Consider the following 18400-nt stretch of genomic DNA (forward strand, 5'->3'; position numbering starts at 1 on the left):
AACTGCAGGCGCCGGTTTCCTTTCAAACTTTGGATGAGAATAACTCTACAACGTGTTGACGGATCGTCATGATTTTTGGTATGTAGATAGAATGAGTGATGACTTACATAATGGTATACTAATTATGCAAATCAGCAGCTAATTTGCATAATTAATGAGGAAAAATTATAAATCCACTACATTCCATGATAGGACTTTCAAACTTGTCACATATGTAGCTGGGAATGAGAGAAATGTCGACAGATATCAATTATGCAAATGATGACCTCATTTGCATAATTAATGAGAAAATATGAACATGTTGACGGATCATCATGTTTTTTTGTATGTAGGTAGCGTAAGTGAAGACCTACATAATGAGATAACAATTATGCAAATCAACAGCTAATTTGCATAATTAATGAGGATATTTTATAAATTCACTACATTCCATGATAGGGCTTTAAAACTTGTCACATATGTAGCTGAGAAAGAGAGAAATGTCAATACATATTTATCATGCAAATGATGATCTCATTTGCATAATTAATGAGAAAATATTAACGTGTTGACGGATCGTCATGATTTTCGGCATGTAGATAGCCTAAATGAAGACTTATATAATGTGATACTTATTATGCAAGTTAACAGCTAATTTGCATAATTGATTAGGAAAAGTTCATAAATCCACTGCATTCCATTATAGTACTTTCATCAAATTTGTCACATATGTAACTGAGAAAGAGGGAAGAGAGTAAGAGGTGTATTTAAAGACTTTGAAAGAGAATAAGTCAAGAATGGATCAAAGGATCATCATGATTTTTGGTATGCTGATAGCTTAAGTAATGCTTGATACAATTTGATATCAATTAATTGTAAATTGGGATCTAATTTGCATAATAAATGCCGAAATTTTATAAACCAACTCCAAGCATTTAATTATAAAGAAAATGAAATGAGTAACGCATTTGTCTACAGACATCATTCTACATAACAAACCTGGTTTATTTGGCAAAGGTATGTGTTCGTGGAACTCTAGTTCTAACTTAATGCTTCGCTAGCAAAAAAGCGAGACCGAAATTTGAGCATGGATTATGCTGGGTGATTGAGCAAAGGTCCCTATACCACAAAATTGGGCAAGCTTTCTTTTCTGTAAGATGGGTGCAGGGAAATCATGCTTTTCGGGACCTGAATCCTGTACCATTAGAGTAATCTCCAAGCAGATCCTACGGTAGCATAAGATAGTATCAAAAGCTGGCAGAGGAGTGAAGCCGGCTTAGGAGTGTGTTTGACTGACTACACTCCTTGGCCAGTTTGGTACTATCTTATGCCATTGCAGGTTCTGCTTGGAGATTACCATTAGAGAGCAGGTCCCTGTGTGCAACTGCAACCCCGTCAAACGTCTTTTAGAAAAGGACGGAGAACCAAGAAATGAGTAGGTGTTGCACAGCTCTGATTAAGTCCAGTCAATAATTAGTCTAGTTTAGGTTATAAAGCAATTAAGCACTGCACAATTGCTGCCAGAAGTGTATAATATATATGTATGTAACTTCCTCAACATTTATGACAGATCATTATCTACAGACTGAACTCGTGTTATTGAGTCGCGTCCTGCTGTAAGTCTCCAGCATCTGAACGGATTACGTTATAACTTTGCAGCTCTTGCATATTTGAAGTGATCAATGTTTACTATGTTACGCTTTGCCTCGGCGGCTGCTTCCAGGACGCCCTTGTTCACGTTCTCCTTCATGGCTTTCAGCGCGCTCCGTTCATAACCGTGTTTACCCAAACAGTCAAGAGCCAACCTGTTCAAACAAAAGAAATGTATAGTAGGGTTAAGCATGTTAAGTGAGTAAAATGTATTACATAGATCATTAACGTTATAGTATTTACTGACTACAAATGTATAGGCTTTTTAGCACTTTTGATACACAATAATGGTGTACGTATACTGTATTTTCCTGTCTTGTACTTTTCTTGGTTATTTGAATAAACAAAAACTCTGGCTATATTGCATATTGGCTCCTATGGAACATGATCTTGGAAATGGTCGAAGACGGGTATTTATGATACAGTTCTCCATGTCGTTTGTAAAGCGGGTACACTGATGAATCAAACATCTGTTTTGCCCCCCAAACTACCATTCGCAAACGTTTAGTAACATATGAGAAATGCCCACTTGATTGCAGATTCCAGCAGTTCCTCTGGCTCAGCCAGCTGGTCAACAAAGCCTGCCTGAAGACTCTCCTCCGGACTGTACCACTTTCCGAACACCAGAGCATCCCGCACCACAGCGCCACTCACCCGGTTCCTGTATTGAGGAAGACTCTGTGGTTGGGTTTACAGTCCTTATGAAAAAACCTTATGTCTATGGGCATTTCTAACTAATTGGTTGTTCTGTGGGTGATTTTAGATGGTACTTGTAGCTAGCTTTCTGCATGTGACGAATAGAACAAAAGAATGATAAGGGAAGTTCTGCTAACTCGGCAGGTCCGAAAAGACTTCCAAAACCGACATTGACCTTCAATTTCTCCTAGGACGCGAGTTCATGTCTGCTTGGGCAAATGTTCAACACCTACTCAAAGGTCAAATGTCATCACAATCCATTCGTAGCGTCTTGAGTTGTGCTGAGCAGAATTGAACCGAGGTCGACAAATCGGAAGCACAGGCATACAGACAGACACGCTAAAAACAATACCATGGCATTTTCATGTCAAAAGATTAAAAAAGAAACAGAAGTTTTGCTCCATCTTTTCAACACCTACCAACGTACCAGATATCATTACAATTCATCCAGAGGCTCAAACGTTTATGCTGACCACAAAAGTCCGAAAAAAACACACACTGCACAAGCACGCACGCGCGCCGCACACAGATACACCAAAAATTATTAATGCCTTCATTTAACAATAACTATACTTTAATGGGGGTAAAGGCACTTTCTTTGGGGATGTAATCACCTGACGTTACCTGGTGAGTTGGATTATATGCTGAGGAAGCACGAGGTTGATGTGAACTTCAGGAAGGGAGAACCAGCCTCTCTTGGTTCGCATGACCCTGTAGTCATGGTACAGTGCCCAGAACGCGCCCTCCGCCACACTGTGCCCTGGAAGTATAGAGAGCCGCTGTGTATGCCGAACAGTATGTTGAGCGAAAAAAAACACCGTAACATACCTTTTCTTTCCTAGAACCTGTTGCCACATGAATGCGAATTTCTGAATGTGACACAATCAAGTTAAAGCTCGTGTTTCCAACCCCTGGTATTGTAAAGCCACGTCGTAACGCAATCTGAATATACATGTACATGTACAACATACAAGCATAGTGAGAAGTACACTGGTGGGGAAGCGCAATGCTTTATGGTTAACTAGGCTTGTTACAAGATGGCCGCCATCCAAGATGGCGGCTCTTGGTGGAAACCCGAAGTGGGTGCAAGAAAACAGACCACTGCTCACCGGGATGGTCATGGATGACTACGCACAAGGTACGTATAGGCGGGGGATACGTGTGTCCTTTATCTTTCATGACATTGATACTTCTATGAGGAGCCGATTGCCCAATTTCTACCGAATATACCCTATGAGACATAAGGTTGGAGCCTCTGGCGACATCAATCTCGACTTGAGAAAGTACGTTACCTCCAAATCGCATTTAAACTCGTTTTGTCAATACTACTACATGGACCCCTAGCACACAAAAAATTTGAGAGTAATCGATGCAGCAGATCTCGAAAAATTCAATGCACAATGTATTTGCCCCCCTCCCACCCTCTGCAGCCAAGGAGACAAAGTGTGTCAACTTCAAGGACTGGGAGAAATTCAAAAAAATCAATCAATTTTCTGGAACGTAATTTAGATCATGACTACATAAATCACACCAACATACTTCAATATATCAGAGAGATCCATTCATTTGATCCTGAAATACAGACTGCCAAAGTTGCTTGGATTTTGCCCAGCAATATTGTTTACACTGTGTCATCTTCATGGACTGGGAGAAATTCAAAAAAATCCATTTATCTTTTTCAAAGTAATTTACATCATGAGTACTTAAATCACTCTAACATATTCTAGAATATTGAAGAGATCCATTAATTTGATCATGAAATACAGACTGCCAAAGTTGCTTCAATTTTGCTCAGCAATATTGTTTACACTGTGTCATCTTTATGGACTGGGAGAAATTAAAAAAAATCATCTAATCTTTTTCAAAGTAATTTAGATCATGAGTACTTAAATCACTCTAACATATTTTAGAATATTGAAGAGATCCATTAATTTGATCATGAAATACAGACTGCCAAAGTTGCTTGGATTTTGCCCAGCAATATTGTTTACACTGTGTCATCTTTATGGACTGGGAGAAATTCAAAAAAATCCATTTATCTTTTTCAAAGTAATTTAGATCATGAGTACTTAAATCACTCTAACATATTTTAGAATATTGAAGAGATCCATTAATTTGATCATGAAATACAGGCTGCCAAAGTTGCATGAATTTTGCTTAGCAATATTGTTTACACTGTGTGAACTTCAAGGACTGGGATAAATTCAAAGAAATCAATTAATCCTCTTCAAAATATTTGAGATCATGCCTATATAAACTACTCTAACATATTCTGGAATATTGGAGAGATTTGATTATTTGATCCTGAAATAAAGACTGCCAAAGTTGCATGAATTTTGCTTAGCAATATTGTTTACACTGTGTGACCTTCAAGGACTGGGAGAAATTTAAAAAATGCATTGATTTTTTAAAATAGTATATTGAAACATGACTACATATATCATTCTACCAGACTCCAGGATATTGGAGAGATCCACTCATTTGATCTGTAAATATTGACAGTCAAAGTTTGTAGACTTTTGGTCAGCCATATTGTTAATACTAAGTGAAGTTTAATGACTGAGGTAACTTCAAAGAAATCAATTAACTATTTTCAAAGTAATTAAAAACATGACTGTATATATCACTTTAATATGCCCCTGGATATTGGAGACATCCACTCATTTGATTTAGTATTATAGACAGTCAGAGTTTCTTGAATTTTGGTCAGCCATATTGTTTACACTGTATACAGTTTAAGGACTGGGATAAATTCAATGAAATCAATTGATTCTTTTCAAAGTAATTGAAAACATAACTGCATATATCACTCTAACATATGCCTACATATTGGAGAGATCCACTCATTTGATTTGATATCATAGACAGTCAAAGTTTCCTGAATTGTGGTCAGCCATATTGTTTACACTATATGCAGTCTAACTGTAATGACTGGGATAGATTCAAAGAAATCAATTGATTTGTTTCAAAGTTATTTAAAACATAACTTCACATATTACTCTAACATATGCCTGTATATTGGAGAGATCCACTCATTTGTTTTAGTATTTTATAGACAGTCAAACCTTCCTGAATTTGGGCCAGCAGCCACTTTGTGAAGTACACTGTGTGTAGGATGAATTAAAAAAAAGTAAGCTCTGTAATTTAAGTGAATGAAAACAAGAATGCATACTAGTAACGTTATATGTTACATCAACATATCCTGAAAAGTACAGAGATGCTGAATTTTGATCCAGAAATGAAATATTGACTTGCTTGTCTTTAGTTTTGTTTTCTTCAGTTGTATTGTTCAAAGTGTCTTAACTTCAAGCACTGGGATAAGCTTAACATGTTCATAATGTTACCTATATCTGCATCAAACTTTGATAAGTGTAAGATACTTAGATTACAGTTCTTACAGCAGTATATATATATATGTGTGTACAATGCTTTATCATGCCAAACCCCCCTCCCCCATTTTCCAAGAATGGTAAAGAAATGTTTCTAATCCATGGCTGTTTGGATCTTGTAAACATGTTTCACCTCATAATAGAGCTTCATTGCTCCTAATAACTATGACTCAGGATTCAAATTTTTGAATATGAACATAACAAAAATAACAAATGTATACAAATCATTCAAGGGTATGCACAGAAATGTTATTGTCCATGTTAGTTTGATGTTATGCAATCAGATTTTTTTTTACATTATTTGAGTAGTATAGATAACTTTGTTGAAAGACAATGAACAGAAAGAAAAGAAGCACTTACAATCACAATCCTCTCTCTCTTTATTTTCCAGTTGAAGGACAGAAAATTATTGGTTTGCTCTGAACCAGGACTGTGGAGTTCAATACAGCCTTACATCATATTCTCTCACCAACCCTGTTATGATTCACAGACCTGGAATACTCACTGAATGAAAACATCAATACATACATATTTTATAGCTACTGTGTATTTAAGTTGTGTGTTTACTATTTGCATTGGTGATGATTTGTAATTTATTTCTATGATTTGTTATACCTCTTTTCCAACTTTACCCTACTGTCTTTGATTGAAAGGAGGCTGGATAAAGACAGTGTATTGTTGTGCATTGTAATGCTCAATGTTATGAACCAATGATGTCTTACCTGAAAGTGTAACTTGAAAAATATATATAGTATATCTGTATTAGCTTGAAATAGTAGAATTGACATTAGTATAGGACTGAAACAAATGTACTTTATCTATTGTGTGTCCATTGTTTTCTTTTCCCTTGGCATGGAAGAATATCCTAGCCTGTGTGCTATCCTAGTTAGATTACCAAGGCTCCTATACCTCTCCCCCATACATAGGGAATTGTAGGGGCCTTAGCAAACAAGGATTGTGCAGCATATTACCCTGTGGTATCTTTATATCTTAGACAACTTTGTGTAATATCTGATGCATTGTGATCAGTATCACTATAAATATATAATAGGAACTACTGGTTTGATATTACATTTCATCACCTTATGTTAGGTCTATTGTATGTTACCACTTTTTGTATATTTCTTTTGACGCACATTAAAACATATTTTCTGATGCACACTAAATGATATTGTTTAATGTACAAATGGTAAGATGAACCTGGCAAGTCTGTTGCCAACTACATGTGTTACATCAAATTCAATATCAGTAGTACAAATGAATGAATCTACAGTATTCTATAAAGAGATATCTATGAAATATAATATTGGGAAAATAATATGAATAAAAGTTTTAAACATAGAATTTATACTTTAAACAAGAAGATACTCTATGTCATGTCACCTTTTTATCATAATAAACTGTATGCAGGCCACACCTGTTTTTCCCTCTTCACTATTTTTCTGATAAACCTCTGGCCTTAATGTTACATCAAAATTATTATCATGTGCTTAAAATTTATTGTCTTCATTTGCATTCAATTTTTTGAATGTACAGTCTTAGAAAAGTTTGTGCTGAAAATTTTGATGTTTTCATATTAACGTTATTTTTTTTTTTTTTTTTTTTTTTTTTTTTTTTTTCAAGGCTTTATTAGTAAAACAAATAATACATTTGTCAACAACAGAGTATCTAAGCTACTATTGTACATGGAGTAATTTGAAGTACTAGTGAAATACACAATAGGTAATGCGCATGGAAGAAGTATCATTGTCTATATAAGAATTTCTCTCATATACTTATACAGGCTATTATGTATAACCAATATACATCACATGGTTGCCACAATTGTCATGGAATAATTATGATACATGTAGATGGTTATCAAAAACAACAAGTAACTTTTAACATTCGGGACTTTTTCTTTCATAACAATGTATAGTTTACAGTATGTTATAACACAGTAGATCTAGACTGGACTAGAACTATAGTTTACATACTATGGGTTTAACAGTTGTTGTTGCTTTTTATGAGCTTAAAAAATTATTATTTAAGTACATAGAAGTAAACATTACAGAACATGAAGTCTGTTTTTGAGTTCACAATTGAAGATGTTAGATAAGTTATGGCCTGAAATTGGCCGTGGGCACTTTCTAGAAAAAATCCATGTTTTAAAGATAACCCACTTTGCTATAGATATTATTCGTATTCTTTTCTTCAGGATATTTTCGTTTATTGGCTGGTTTACCTTTCCCAGTATCATCTCTTCAAAATCAATATAAGGGTTACTGGGGCTAAATGGTACAGAAGTATGTACTAAATTCCACAGGTTAGTTAGCCTTTTACATTCCAGGAACATATGTTTATAGTTGTCAACATGACCACTGTCACATAATTTACATACAGGATCAATTACTTGACCATCTTCATCTTGTATTCTCCATTTGCTTAATTTCTCACCACATGGTAAAATTTGATGAAGTAGTTTGTAATTAAGCTCTGCTATTTGTGTTTCTTTACATGAAGTTGTGCCTAGCATTTTCCAAATCTTCTTCCAATTAAGTGAGTATATATCAAAATGTGTCTGCCATTTCTGTTGGCAGTTTGGAACTATAAATATTTGTAACATAAGGTTTTGGTATATCACAGAAGTTTTTGGAAAATCTAAGGCTGGTGTTTCTAAAGTTTCTCTTTCGATACAACAATTTTTACGTATGGCTCTTTTTACAATGAGCAATTCACACATCCAGTTATGTTTCTTGGTAAGTTTTCGGAACACCTCTCTGTCACTTATAAAAGTACCATTTTGTAAAATATCCTGTATATAAACAAAACCAGAGTTAATCCAATGTGGGTACAAGAGTGTTTTCCCCCCTGATACAATATGCTTGTTTCCCCAGATAAACTGGTTTGTGTCACAATTGCTTTTAGCTTTGTACCATGCATAGATAACTTGCTTATAAAAGAGGGGTACATTACACAGGTATTTGTCTTCAATGCAACTCATTTGAAACACAAAATTCAAGTCTATATCTAAGGAAGATAAGTAGTGTAAAGGGATATATCTCCAAGAACCCTTACCATTAAGTAAACGTTTAACCCAAGACGCCAAGAGAGCATCTTTCACACTATGTATGTCTAGCATTTTTAAACCTCCCTGTTCATAGTTGCCAATGAGAGTTTTCCGTTTAATTTTGTCCTTTTTTCCACTCCACACAAAGTTAAAAAAGGCAGTATTTAGCTCCTTTAACACTATTGTTGGTGTTGGAAGAATGTTCATTACATATGTTACCTTTGCAGCTGCCAATGCCTTTACAATGGTTATTTTCCCAAATAAAGTAAGATTCCTTTGGCACCATGTATTGAGAACTGTTTTAACTTGTTTTACCTTGTCATCCCAGTTTAATTTCATTAGTTGTTCCTTGCTATGACCAAAATTTACACCAAGTGACTTAATTACAGAAGGCCATTGGATACCTGCTATTTCATCTTTTCTGTGTTTCCATATACCTAGCCACAGTCCTTTTGTTTTAGCTTTGTTTAAGTTGGGTCCAGCCACATTAGAGAATGAGCTAAGGCACTCAAGTGTTTCATACAGTGAGTCTTCAGTGGACAAGAAAACAGTGGTATCATCTGCCACCTGGCACATCTTAATTTCTGCTTCGTCTACTGTGACCACCTTTGATATTTTGGTTATTTTGTATGCTATAAAATAGGATCTCTGCTACAAGAAGAAACAGTAGCGCACTTAATGGGCATCCTTGTCTTATACCCCGCTGCAGTTGTATACTAGCGGCTTTCCAGCCATTGTTGATGAGTGAGGCCAGACAGTCAGAATACATGATCTTTACCCAGTTTACAAAATTTGGGCCAAAGTTAAATTTCTCTAATACCTTAAACATAAAATTGTGCTCCACACAATCAAATGCTTTCTCAAAATCTATGAATAGTACAATACCTGTCTTATTTTTGGAGTCACAGAAGTCAATTATATCTTGAATTAATCTAACATTTTGTCCTATGAAACGTCCTTTTATGTAAGCACACTGGTCCTTATTTATTAGATCTTTCAGGAGAGGTTTAATTCTATTTGCCATGACAAAAGCAAGTATCTTATAATCGGTATTTAAGAGGCTTATAGGTCTCCAATTGCTAAGTGATTCCATATCTCCATTTTTGTGTATCAATCTTAGTAGGGCCTTTCTGAAGGAGGGTGGTAGTTTTCCTTCACTGAGTGCATTGCAAATAACAGAGTGCACTAAAACTCCAATTGAAGGCCAGAACAGTTTGTAAAATTCAGGTGGAAGCCCATCAGGGCCAGGTGTTTTACCTTGTTTCATGCTTGTTACAGCTTCTTCACACTCATGTAATGTGATTGGTTTGTCACACTCCTGCTTTTCTTGTTCAGATAGTATGTTTGGAATATTCATAGATCCCAGGAAGTCTTCAATTTTGTCTTCGGGTACCTTTTTAGAGGAGTATAGAGTTTGATAAAAGCTTCTACACTCTTTTAATATCTCTGCTTGGTCATGTATTTTTTCATTGTCTCTCACTAGCGAGGTTATACAATTTTGACTTTGCTTCTTGTTTTCTAAGCTCAAAAAGTACTTGGATGGTCTTTCACCTTCTGCAATATATCTTGCTTTTGCTCTGATTTGTTGACCTTTGGCCTTTTCTAGGAGAATACTCTCCAGCTGCGTCTTAACACATTCATATTCAGCAAGAGTTTGAGGATTTAAATCCTTATCTATTTTCTCTTGTAGAGTTTCCAATTTATTTGTTGTTTCTTTTTCTAAGGTGTTTCTCTCTTTAGTTTTAAACTTTGACCATGCTATAGACAGCTCTTTGATCTTCATTTTGCATATTTCCCATATAAGTTCTGGTTTACACTGTTTGAATTCTATTTTGGTATCTTCTATAAGCCTTTCTATTTCGTGTTTATAGTTTGGATCGTTTAAAAGATTAACATTTAGTTTCCAGAATCCATTTCCTCTTGGTGTTTCCTTAACATGCATATCTATAAACACAGCATTGTGATCACTGCAAATACTGGCATAATGGCCAGCTTCCATAACATCAGTCAAGGTGTTTTCAACCAACCAGTAATCTAGCCTTCGTGCAGTTGTTTTTCTTCTCCAAGTGAAACTTTTCAGTGTGGGATGCATGTGCCGAAATATATCTTGTAGGTTGAAATGGGCACAAAGGTCCCTTACGGCCTGATTTTTGTCAATTGTCGCCAGGGACCCACCAAGAAGGTCCATATTTTGGTCAAGTATGGAGTTGAAATCACCTCCAACCAACATTGTGTATAAATTCCAGTCATGTAACCATTCTTGAATGTCATAGAAGAAAGTTCTTCTCTGTCTTTGATCGTTTGGTGCATATAAACATAGTAGGGTATATTTTTCCTGGTACAATTTGAAATTCACAACAATTTTCCTTCCTTCAGTGTCAATTTTTTGTTCTAGAATTTCTACAGGCAGTTTACTGTCAAATAGAATGCTTACACCCCTACTATGGTTTGTACCAAAAGAGTGGATGGTTTTACCACCCCATTGTTTATCTATAGTATGTATTATATCCTTTGTCAGATAAGTTTCCTGTAAAAGGCATATGTCAGTCTTCTTCTTTTTTAACCAAGTTAAAATTTTTAGTCTTTTATTGTATGATCTGATTCCTCTACAATTGAAGGAGATCAGCTTCATGTTTCTGTGTGTCATCATCTAAGCGAGGGAATGTGTGGATTTGAGAGGGAAGTATCTGACAAGATATAAAGCATACTCATATGAGATACATGTACATGTGTAAGATATAAAGTATACTTATGTGTTTTTTCTCCTCTTTGATGACTTACTCTTTGCACTTTGTTTTGTTTCAGTTTTTCTCTGTTCTTTTAGCCACATCTCGATTGATGGCTGTGCTGAGTCACGTTCCAGGGAGTTGTTGCTAGAGTTATTGTCCACTTTGTCCTGTTCGGTGTGTTGCTCTACTTGCCGGTTGTTGACATGGCTGTGGCTTCTGCTCCTTGTAGGGTACTCCTTTCTTCCCTGCGACCTGGTGTCTGCTCGTCCTGGTTGACTGTTCTGACTGTTCGGAACAAGTTCTCCATTTGTCTCGTCCATGTCAGAGGTCTCGTCTCCTGTATCACTATCTTGCTCCTGCTCAGGTTCCTGCCCTGGAGCAGCAGTGTTCTTTCTTGTGTTGTCAGTGCGTGTGTCTGGCAGACTGGTAGTGTCGGTGACTTCTCCATCCAAATCACAATTTGGGTCACCTCTCCTGTGACCAGGCTTCCTACACTGCAGACAGACTACCTCATTTTCACAGGTGCTTCTGTGGTGCCCTTCCAGTAGGCAGTTGCTGCATTTTTGTGCTCTAGCACGATTGGCCTCTTTCTGCTCTCTGTGGTAGAACTCAGCCACAAAAAGTCCTACGGACATCTTGGGAGGGAGAGGTGTGCTAGGCTTCTCGATATAGACAAATCTTCTGCCCGTCAGAAAGCGTGTTAGCTTACCCTCCTTATTCCGAGCTCTCTCATCAATGACACGGCTCAGTAGCTTGTAGCCTCTTGTGCTGAGAGTTTTCCCTATTTCTTCGTTGTCATACGATAATGGTATGTTACTCACAATCACTCTGGTAGTTGCAGTCCCTGGCCTCACGACGAAGGGGTTCTTCTGTAGCAGTGAGGCCTCTTGTTCCCTGAGTGTGATAGTACCTGCTTGGATTAAGCTCAGGCGGTCTTGGTTGGTGCGTGGGTACAGACGCCAGTGTGTTCTGCCCTTGCCCTGAGGTTGCGCTCCTACAACTGTGACAGGTCCTGAAACCTCCTCAGCCGCAAGACAGATCTCTACACATGATAGTGCCTCGGCGTCCGCTCCGATGTATACGTCGGAAACCTGCACAAACAGTGGCTCGACTCTCTCTGGTTGGTTTTGCTGGTGATGGTGGGAGGGGGGCCCCCGCGCCGCCATGTTGGATGCGTTTTTGATCCGGATTTCCGTTTCAAAAAGCTATAGTTCCGGCTTCTCATACGTTTTCCAGGGACTCTGCAACTCACCAGTGTACACTCTCACAATTTTGTTCCTCGTAAGCTTGCAAACAGCTCAGATTTCCACAAACAATATCAGATATCTGGAGCTCGAGCAAAAATCAAAACCTTCTTCCACAGCGCATGCGCACTTCTCTCTTCTCTCATATTAACGTTATTCATAATATTAACGTTAGATGATTTTCACAGTGGAATTATTTCACAGGAAATCTGTTTTTTCCCATTTACTCCATTGTTTTTCTGGGACGAATTTGGAAAGTGACCTTATCATATTTCCACATTGTTTGGCTCAATACTGATCAGGAAAGCACCCAACACAATGCCCCTACATTACGATGCGTCAGTATAGAACAAACTGCAGGAAGTAGAAATTTCAATTTTGCCGCCACAAGTTTGTACCCGTCATCCCTTGCGCCTGAAACAAGCCTCGATTTCGTGGATGCCGGCGTTTCCATGGCCTGATACAAGGTGAAAAGGGAAGGGGGTCGCACATACAGGCTTAACACAAGAGGGCAGCATAGTCTATTGTCATACACCAGTAGCTTGGACTTATTAATTAATTGAAAATATGAAGCAAGTTGATCGTCTGTACCGTTAATAGCTGCAACAGTAGGGATGGGGAAAGTGAGAAGTCGTTCCAGAAACAGAAGCCGTTCAAGGTGAAATTTTTCCAACTCAGAAAGCCTCCCCTCCCTCGCCAGCTGCGTCATCCATCTCAGGTTCAGACCGTTGCTGTAGAACTTCCCCACCCCAGTGGTGACCAGGGCCTTGATGGAAGGGTTACTGGAGGAGAGAAGGTTTTGTTTGTCGATTGAAAGCACATCTGTGTTGGTAGAATCAATAGTTGTACCTTGTTCCAACACAACTTTGCTACATCAGGGCCGATCAACCGTCTATGAACCTTGACGTTGGTAGATTCCGTCTTCTCGCAACTTTTGATTCACTTTTGACGTCATAATGTTTCCGGTTTCCGGAAAGTTTTCCGCCCAGCGAATCAGACATCTGATGAAGGCGAGATCGGCCGAAACGTTCATGGTGAGTGTTTCATTTCTGTTCAAATGTAATCTACGTTTTGTTATTGTTGTTTGCTCAATTATATTTTCGTCTTTAACTTTGTAAAATTTCACTTCATTTCCGCATCAAGTGTGGATTTGTGTCAACAGTTACAGATTTCTACAGCGCTAATAAGCTGTCGGGTCAAATGAGACTTGATCATTAGCAGCAGGTGTTGGATCATGGAAGGTACCGCAGGATTTAGGTCGATCAGTCATCACGACTTAAGACATTTACCATAGCTTTTTGCAAAGATGTAACTTTGATATCACTACTTCTAGTAGTGTATGGTATGGTGTTTTAAACTCCACCACAACACATACGAATGATGGACAGATTGCAACAAAATATCAATAGAAATATCTACGGCCTTTATCTAAATACATAATTTTCAACAGAATCACACCACCAACCTCTCCACCTGATCCAATGCTCGGTTGAAATCGGCGATCAGTTGGCCGTCTACACGGTTTTCTCCATAGTCCATGTACAATATGGCGACTGGCCCTCTGAACTCCAACCTAACCACCCCTTTCATCATGTTAACGCTTTAGTGTTTCATAAATAGCAAGAAACAACTAGTATTAGATTAAGGCGTATGTTCAACTCAAAATACTTCTGCACTAGTGCACTTTGACCTTTGTACATCGACCTTGTTTAACTATTTACAACAGTCAGATCCCATTGCCTCGCCCACTCCGACAAAACGTAGAAACGAAAATGTTAACTTAACATGAAAATGAATATATTGGACAGACATTAAGCCACTCTCTCTTTCCATTTGCTTACTTACTTGTTTTCACATCAGAGGAAGAAAGGTGAAGAAAAGCACATTACTGATATGGAATTGTAAAAGTGATATCATTATTGTGGTCAGCTTATTCAATGTGCTATTTCATATTGCACATCATACTTTCAATATCTTTGTAATTATACATGTATTACAAAATACATACATGTACATGTCAAAATACAGATTTGCTACTCTTTCTATATATATATATATATTCTCCTACTTGCATACTCTTCCCAACTAGTGATGTACTTTGTACAACTTTTGAAATGTCGTATAAATTTCAGGTAAGTAATTTTTCAATAGGACAGGTGAATTTTTCTTGTCCAACCCTGGAAGACTACTGTAACAGTTTCTTCAGAGTGCTTCTCAACTTGAAGTCAGTGGCAGGAAATAGATACTAGTATAAAATTAGCATATAAAGTTTCATTGACACTAGATGCAGGATGCAACCTGCAATTTCTTTGCAGCACAGTGACATAGTGTCTAATCTTACAAATCATCAAAATCATTTGACACAAAAGTGTCCTCAAATCTATAAAACAAAAGGCTTATGTGATCACAGTTTGGGTTTGCCCAGTTTTGTGTATCTGCCAAGATCAGGCATAGCGCCTTCTACATTCAGGACATCTTTGTACACATTTTCCTTCATGGCCTTCAGCGCACCCCGGTCAAATCCCCGGGTCCCCAGACACTGATGGGCAAATCTGCAAGGGAGACATGTATGTTAAACAAGCACTATACAGGAATGTGAACTCAGTCTATACAGCTGGGTAAGAAATGGAGATTACTTCTGGACACTTTGAGTGACATCCATCATTCTTTTTTTCAGCATTATTAGAATGAACTAATAGTAACAGTTGACAGGTAACTGGCAAATTTATGGTTAAAAATGTTACTAACTCATAATCATCGTATGTAGATATCACTGACTTATTATAATATTAATGATGTAAGACCATTCCTATGAAACTGAATTTTAGTATCATTTCAGCCATTAAAAATCAATAAACAATGAATGAACTATTTCTAACTTGAAAGCAATGCTTGACAGCACCACATACTTGATTGCAGAGTCCAGCAGTTCCTCTGGCTCAGCCAGCTGATCAACAAAGCCTGCCTGAAGACTCTCCTCCGGACTGTACCACTTTCCGAACACCATCGAGTCCCGAGCGGCATCACCGTTTACCTTCATCCTGTGTCCAGGAGGAAGTTGTATGCTTCAGTACTCATGATTTGTAGCTGACAGTAGCATGTTCGCTTTCACAAGATGAAAACTACATGTACATGTACATTTACAGGTGTAAGAGGTTTATATGGCCAAATACAATGTCAAAGAGATTACCTGTATCGTGACCATGTGACAAGCCTTCCCTCCCATCTTGACTACTAGTACTACTAGTATTAGATATCCGACTTTTCAAGTGGAGACCAATAAACATACATTTAATAATGTCACATTTCTTGTAGCCTTACTTCACTAGTCACAAAAAGATCTGCTTTTTTTCCTTACATCAATGGTCAAGGAACAGATGCTGGTAGACAATTTCAACCTTACCTGACCAGCTTAATGTTGTGTTCACCTATGGGTAGATTCAGGTGAACCTCAGGCAAGGAAAACCAGCTGCGTTTTGTACGCATCAGCCTGTAGTCATGGTGCAGGGCCCAGAAACCACCTTGTGCCACACAGTGCCCTGGAAACATACCAAAATAAAAGGAAGGATAAAAGTTTCCACTATGATAATACTGTTAGGCATCATTTATGTTAATTGTAACATTAAATGTGAAGTGTGGCTTGCAAATCTCACCTGCAACCTAAAAAAAAATGTTCAGACTGCAAAAAAAGTAATTAAGAAACTTGCAACTGTCCAAGCTAAAACAATGAAGGTTAAGTAAGACCAAGACAGATAATGCAAATGAATCCTAATTTGCATAATAAAGGAGAAAATACTATAACTGCATCATCTGCATGGTAGAAAATGATGAGAATTTCATTCTTGCAGCATTTGGAAGATATGTAAATGTTGACACTATTAGACTAGAATTATGCAAATGATGGCCTCATTTATATATGTATGAGGAAGATATTATTTAAAATAACTTGTGTTGTTTGGATAAAAAAGACGATCAATTAATATGATTATGTTGTTTATGAGTTTGGAAGGCAAAATAAAACCAACAACATACCATTGATTGCAGCAATGGTAGGAACTGGGAATGTGATCATCCTTTTATTCAACACATGAATCTCCTGGAAGAATTTCATCAACTGGGGCATTTGTTTGTTCATTGCGACCTGTCCCATCCAGTTCACGTCTAAGCCATTACTGAAGAACTTCCCGACACCAGTGGTGATGAGGGCCTGAACATCTGGATTACTGCAGAAGAAAAGAACAATTCTTGTTCGATAGCCTTTTCTAGGCCGTGGGGGCAGTGGTTGTTATCTGCATTGTCACGGTATGGTATTGGGAGGCTGACCCAGACCATTTCCTTCCATAGCCTTTTTTCTATTACCTCCCAACCAAACTCATTTGGACACCTGTGTGGAGTGAAGAAAGTCATGTTATTATAAAGTGCATTTCCCAAGGGCACACCATCATTAGCATGACAGGGTTCGAGCCCAGGACCTCTGGATTCTGGGCCAAACACCCTGCAGTTATACTCCACTTGATCCCACTAGAACATGTCACTGTATTTAGTTGAGATAAAGATGTTAACATTGACACAATATATGTCTAATAAAAACTGCTGTTGTTTGTAAAGAATATGATAACGTTAACTACATACTAACCTTTCCACTTCATCCAATGCTTTGTTGAACTTGTTTATGAAGTCCAGATTGAAGCGGTTTTCTCCACAGTCAGTGGTTATCACGGCCACCTTCCCACGCACCTCCACGTTAAACTTACCACTGGCCATTTTGTCTGGAACTGAATTATACTGCAGGACTTTTCTTTCTGCAAATAAAGGGTGGGAGCTTTACAAGTGCTATCAGTAAGTCTCCTCCTTGGTCTCCTGAACAATTTTGATAAAGACGTGACAAAAAACAACAGCTATAAAATAGAAACTGAGAAAGATATTCATAACATAAATGGACAAAATGTGAGAGAGAATTTGGGAGCAACAGTTAGTGCCCTCCCGGTCATTGACCTCCGGATCATTGTCAGTCCCTTACAAACATGCTAGCAGTCGCACCATGATAAAATCGTCTTATCTTTAATAGTACATTGAAGAACTGCTGCTCACTTTTCAACACTTAAATACATAAAATGATCTATTAAATAAAGTTCATATTATTCTGAAGAAATCTTGGATGCTGTAGCCTCACGAAGCTTTCGACGAAATCGTCTTCCAGGAGGGACGTAAAACGGGGGTGCCGTGCTGGAGTAGTAGGCACCTCGACCGCGTTAATCAGCCTCATTAACAGGCATATAAACAACAACAACAACATTACTCAATACATTAGCTGGCAAAATACACCAGATATTATTACTATTTTATCAAAACCTTCAGTTAAAGCAGGTAGGTTTAAATGACATTTAAATGTCTTTCTCTTTGGTCAAACTTAACAAGTGTCACTCACCCCCTTCTGCGTCACTTGCACCCTCTCCCTCTGCCAACACGCCGAGTTTGTTCTAGCTATTCTACCGGCAGAAGGTCGAGTATACTTTTGTACGCTCTACCAACAGGCAACACGATTCAACTGGTAAAGGACTTTGTGCCCGACCTGGGACACCTTTCTTCGGTGCGCCCAAAGTTGACGAGCTCAAGTTGACGAGTGAGTGAGGAATCTACCACTTATTTACGGGTGGGATGATA

At 37.8% G+C, this 18400-nt stretch overlaps 2 protein-coding genes and 1 long non-coding RNA gene across 3 annotated transcripts; 1 reads left to right on the plus strand and 2 right to left on the minus strand.

Annotated features, from left to right (window-relative positions):
* Positions 1-1320: 1320 nt before the first annotated feature.
* LOC118417724 (enoyl-CoA delta isomerase 3-like) lies at positions 1321-14484 on the minus strand. The gene is made up of 5 exons (XM_035823401.1): positions 14202-14484; positions 13328-13518; positions 2950-3085; positions 2159-2290; positions 1321-1784 (listed from the first exon to the last, which is right to left on the minus strand). Exons 1-5 carry the CDS (start codon positions 14327-14329, stop codon positions 1625-1627), a joined length of 747 nt encoding a protein of 248 aa, XP_035679294.1. The 5' UTR covers positions 14330-14484; the 3' UTR covers positions 1321-1624.
* Positions 3300-7128, plus strand: LOC118417729. The gene is made up of 2 exons (XR_004831384.1): positions 3300-3463; positions 6106-7128. It is a non-coding gene; the product is annotated as an uncharacterized LOC118417729 (long non-coding RNA).
* Positions 14485-14592: 108 nt separating the features above from the next.
* LOC118417725 (enoyl-CoA delta isomerase 3-like) lies at positions 14593-18362 on the minus strand. The gene is made up of 6 exons (XM_035823402.1): positions 18165-18362; positions 17373-17538; positions 16769-16959; positions 16140-16275; positions 15646-15777; positions 14593-15288 (listed from the first exon to the last, which is right to left on the minus strand). Exons 2-6 carry the CDS (start codon positions 17498-17500, stop codon positions 15141-15143), a joined length of 735 nt encoding a protein of 244 aa, XP_035679295.1. The 5' UTR covers positions 17501-17538; positions 18165-18362; the 3' UTR covers positions 14593-15140.
* Between the last annotated feature and the right edge of the window lie 38 nt (positions 18363-18400).

This window comes from Branchiostoma floridae, chromosome 6, assembly GCF_000003815.2.
Source record: "Branchiostoma floridae strain S238N-H82 chromosome 6, Bfl_VNyyK, whole genome shotgun sequence".
NCBI lineage: Eukaryota > Metazoa > Chordata > Leptocardii > Amphioxiformes > Branchiostomatidae > Branchiostoma > Branchiostoma floridae.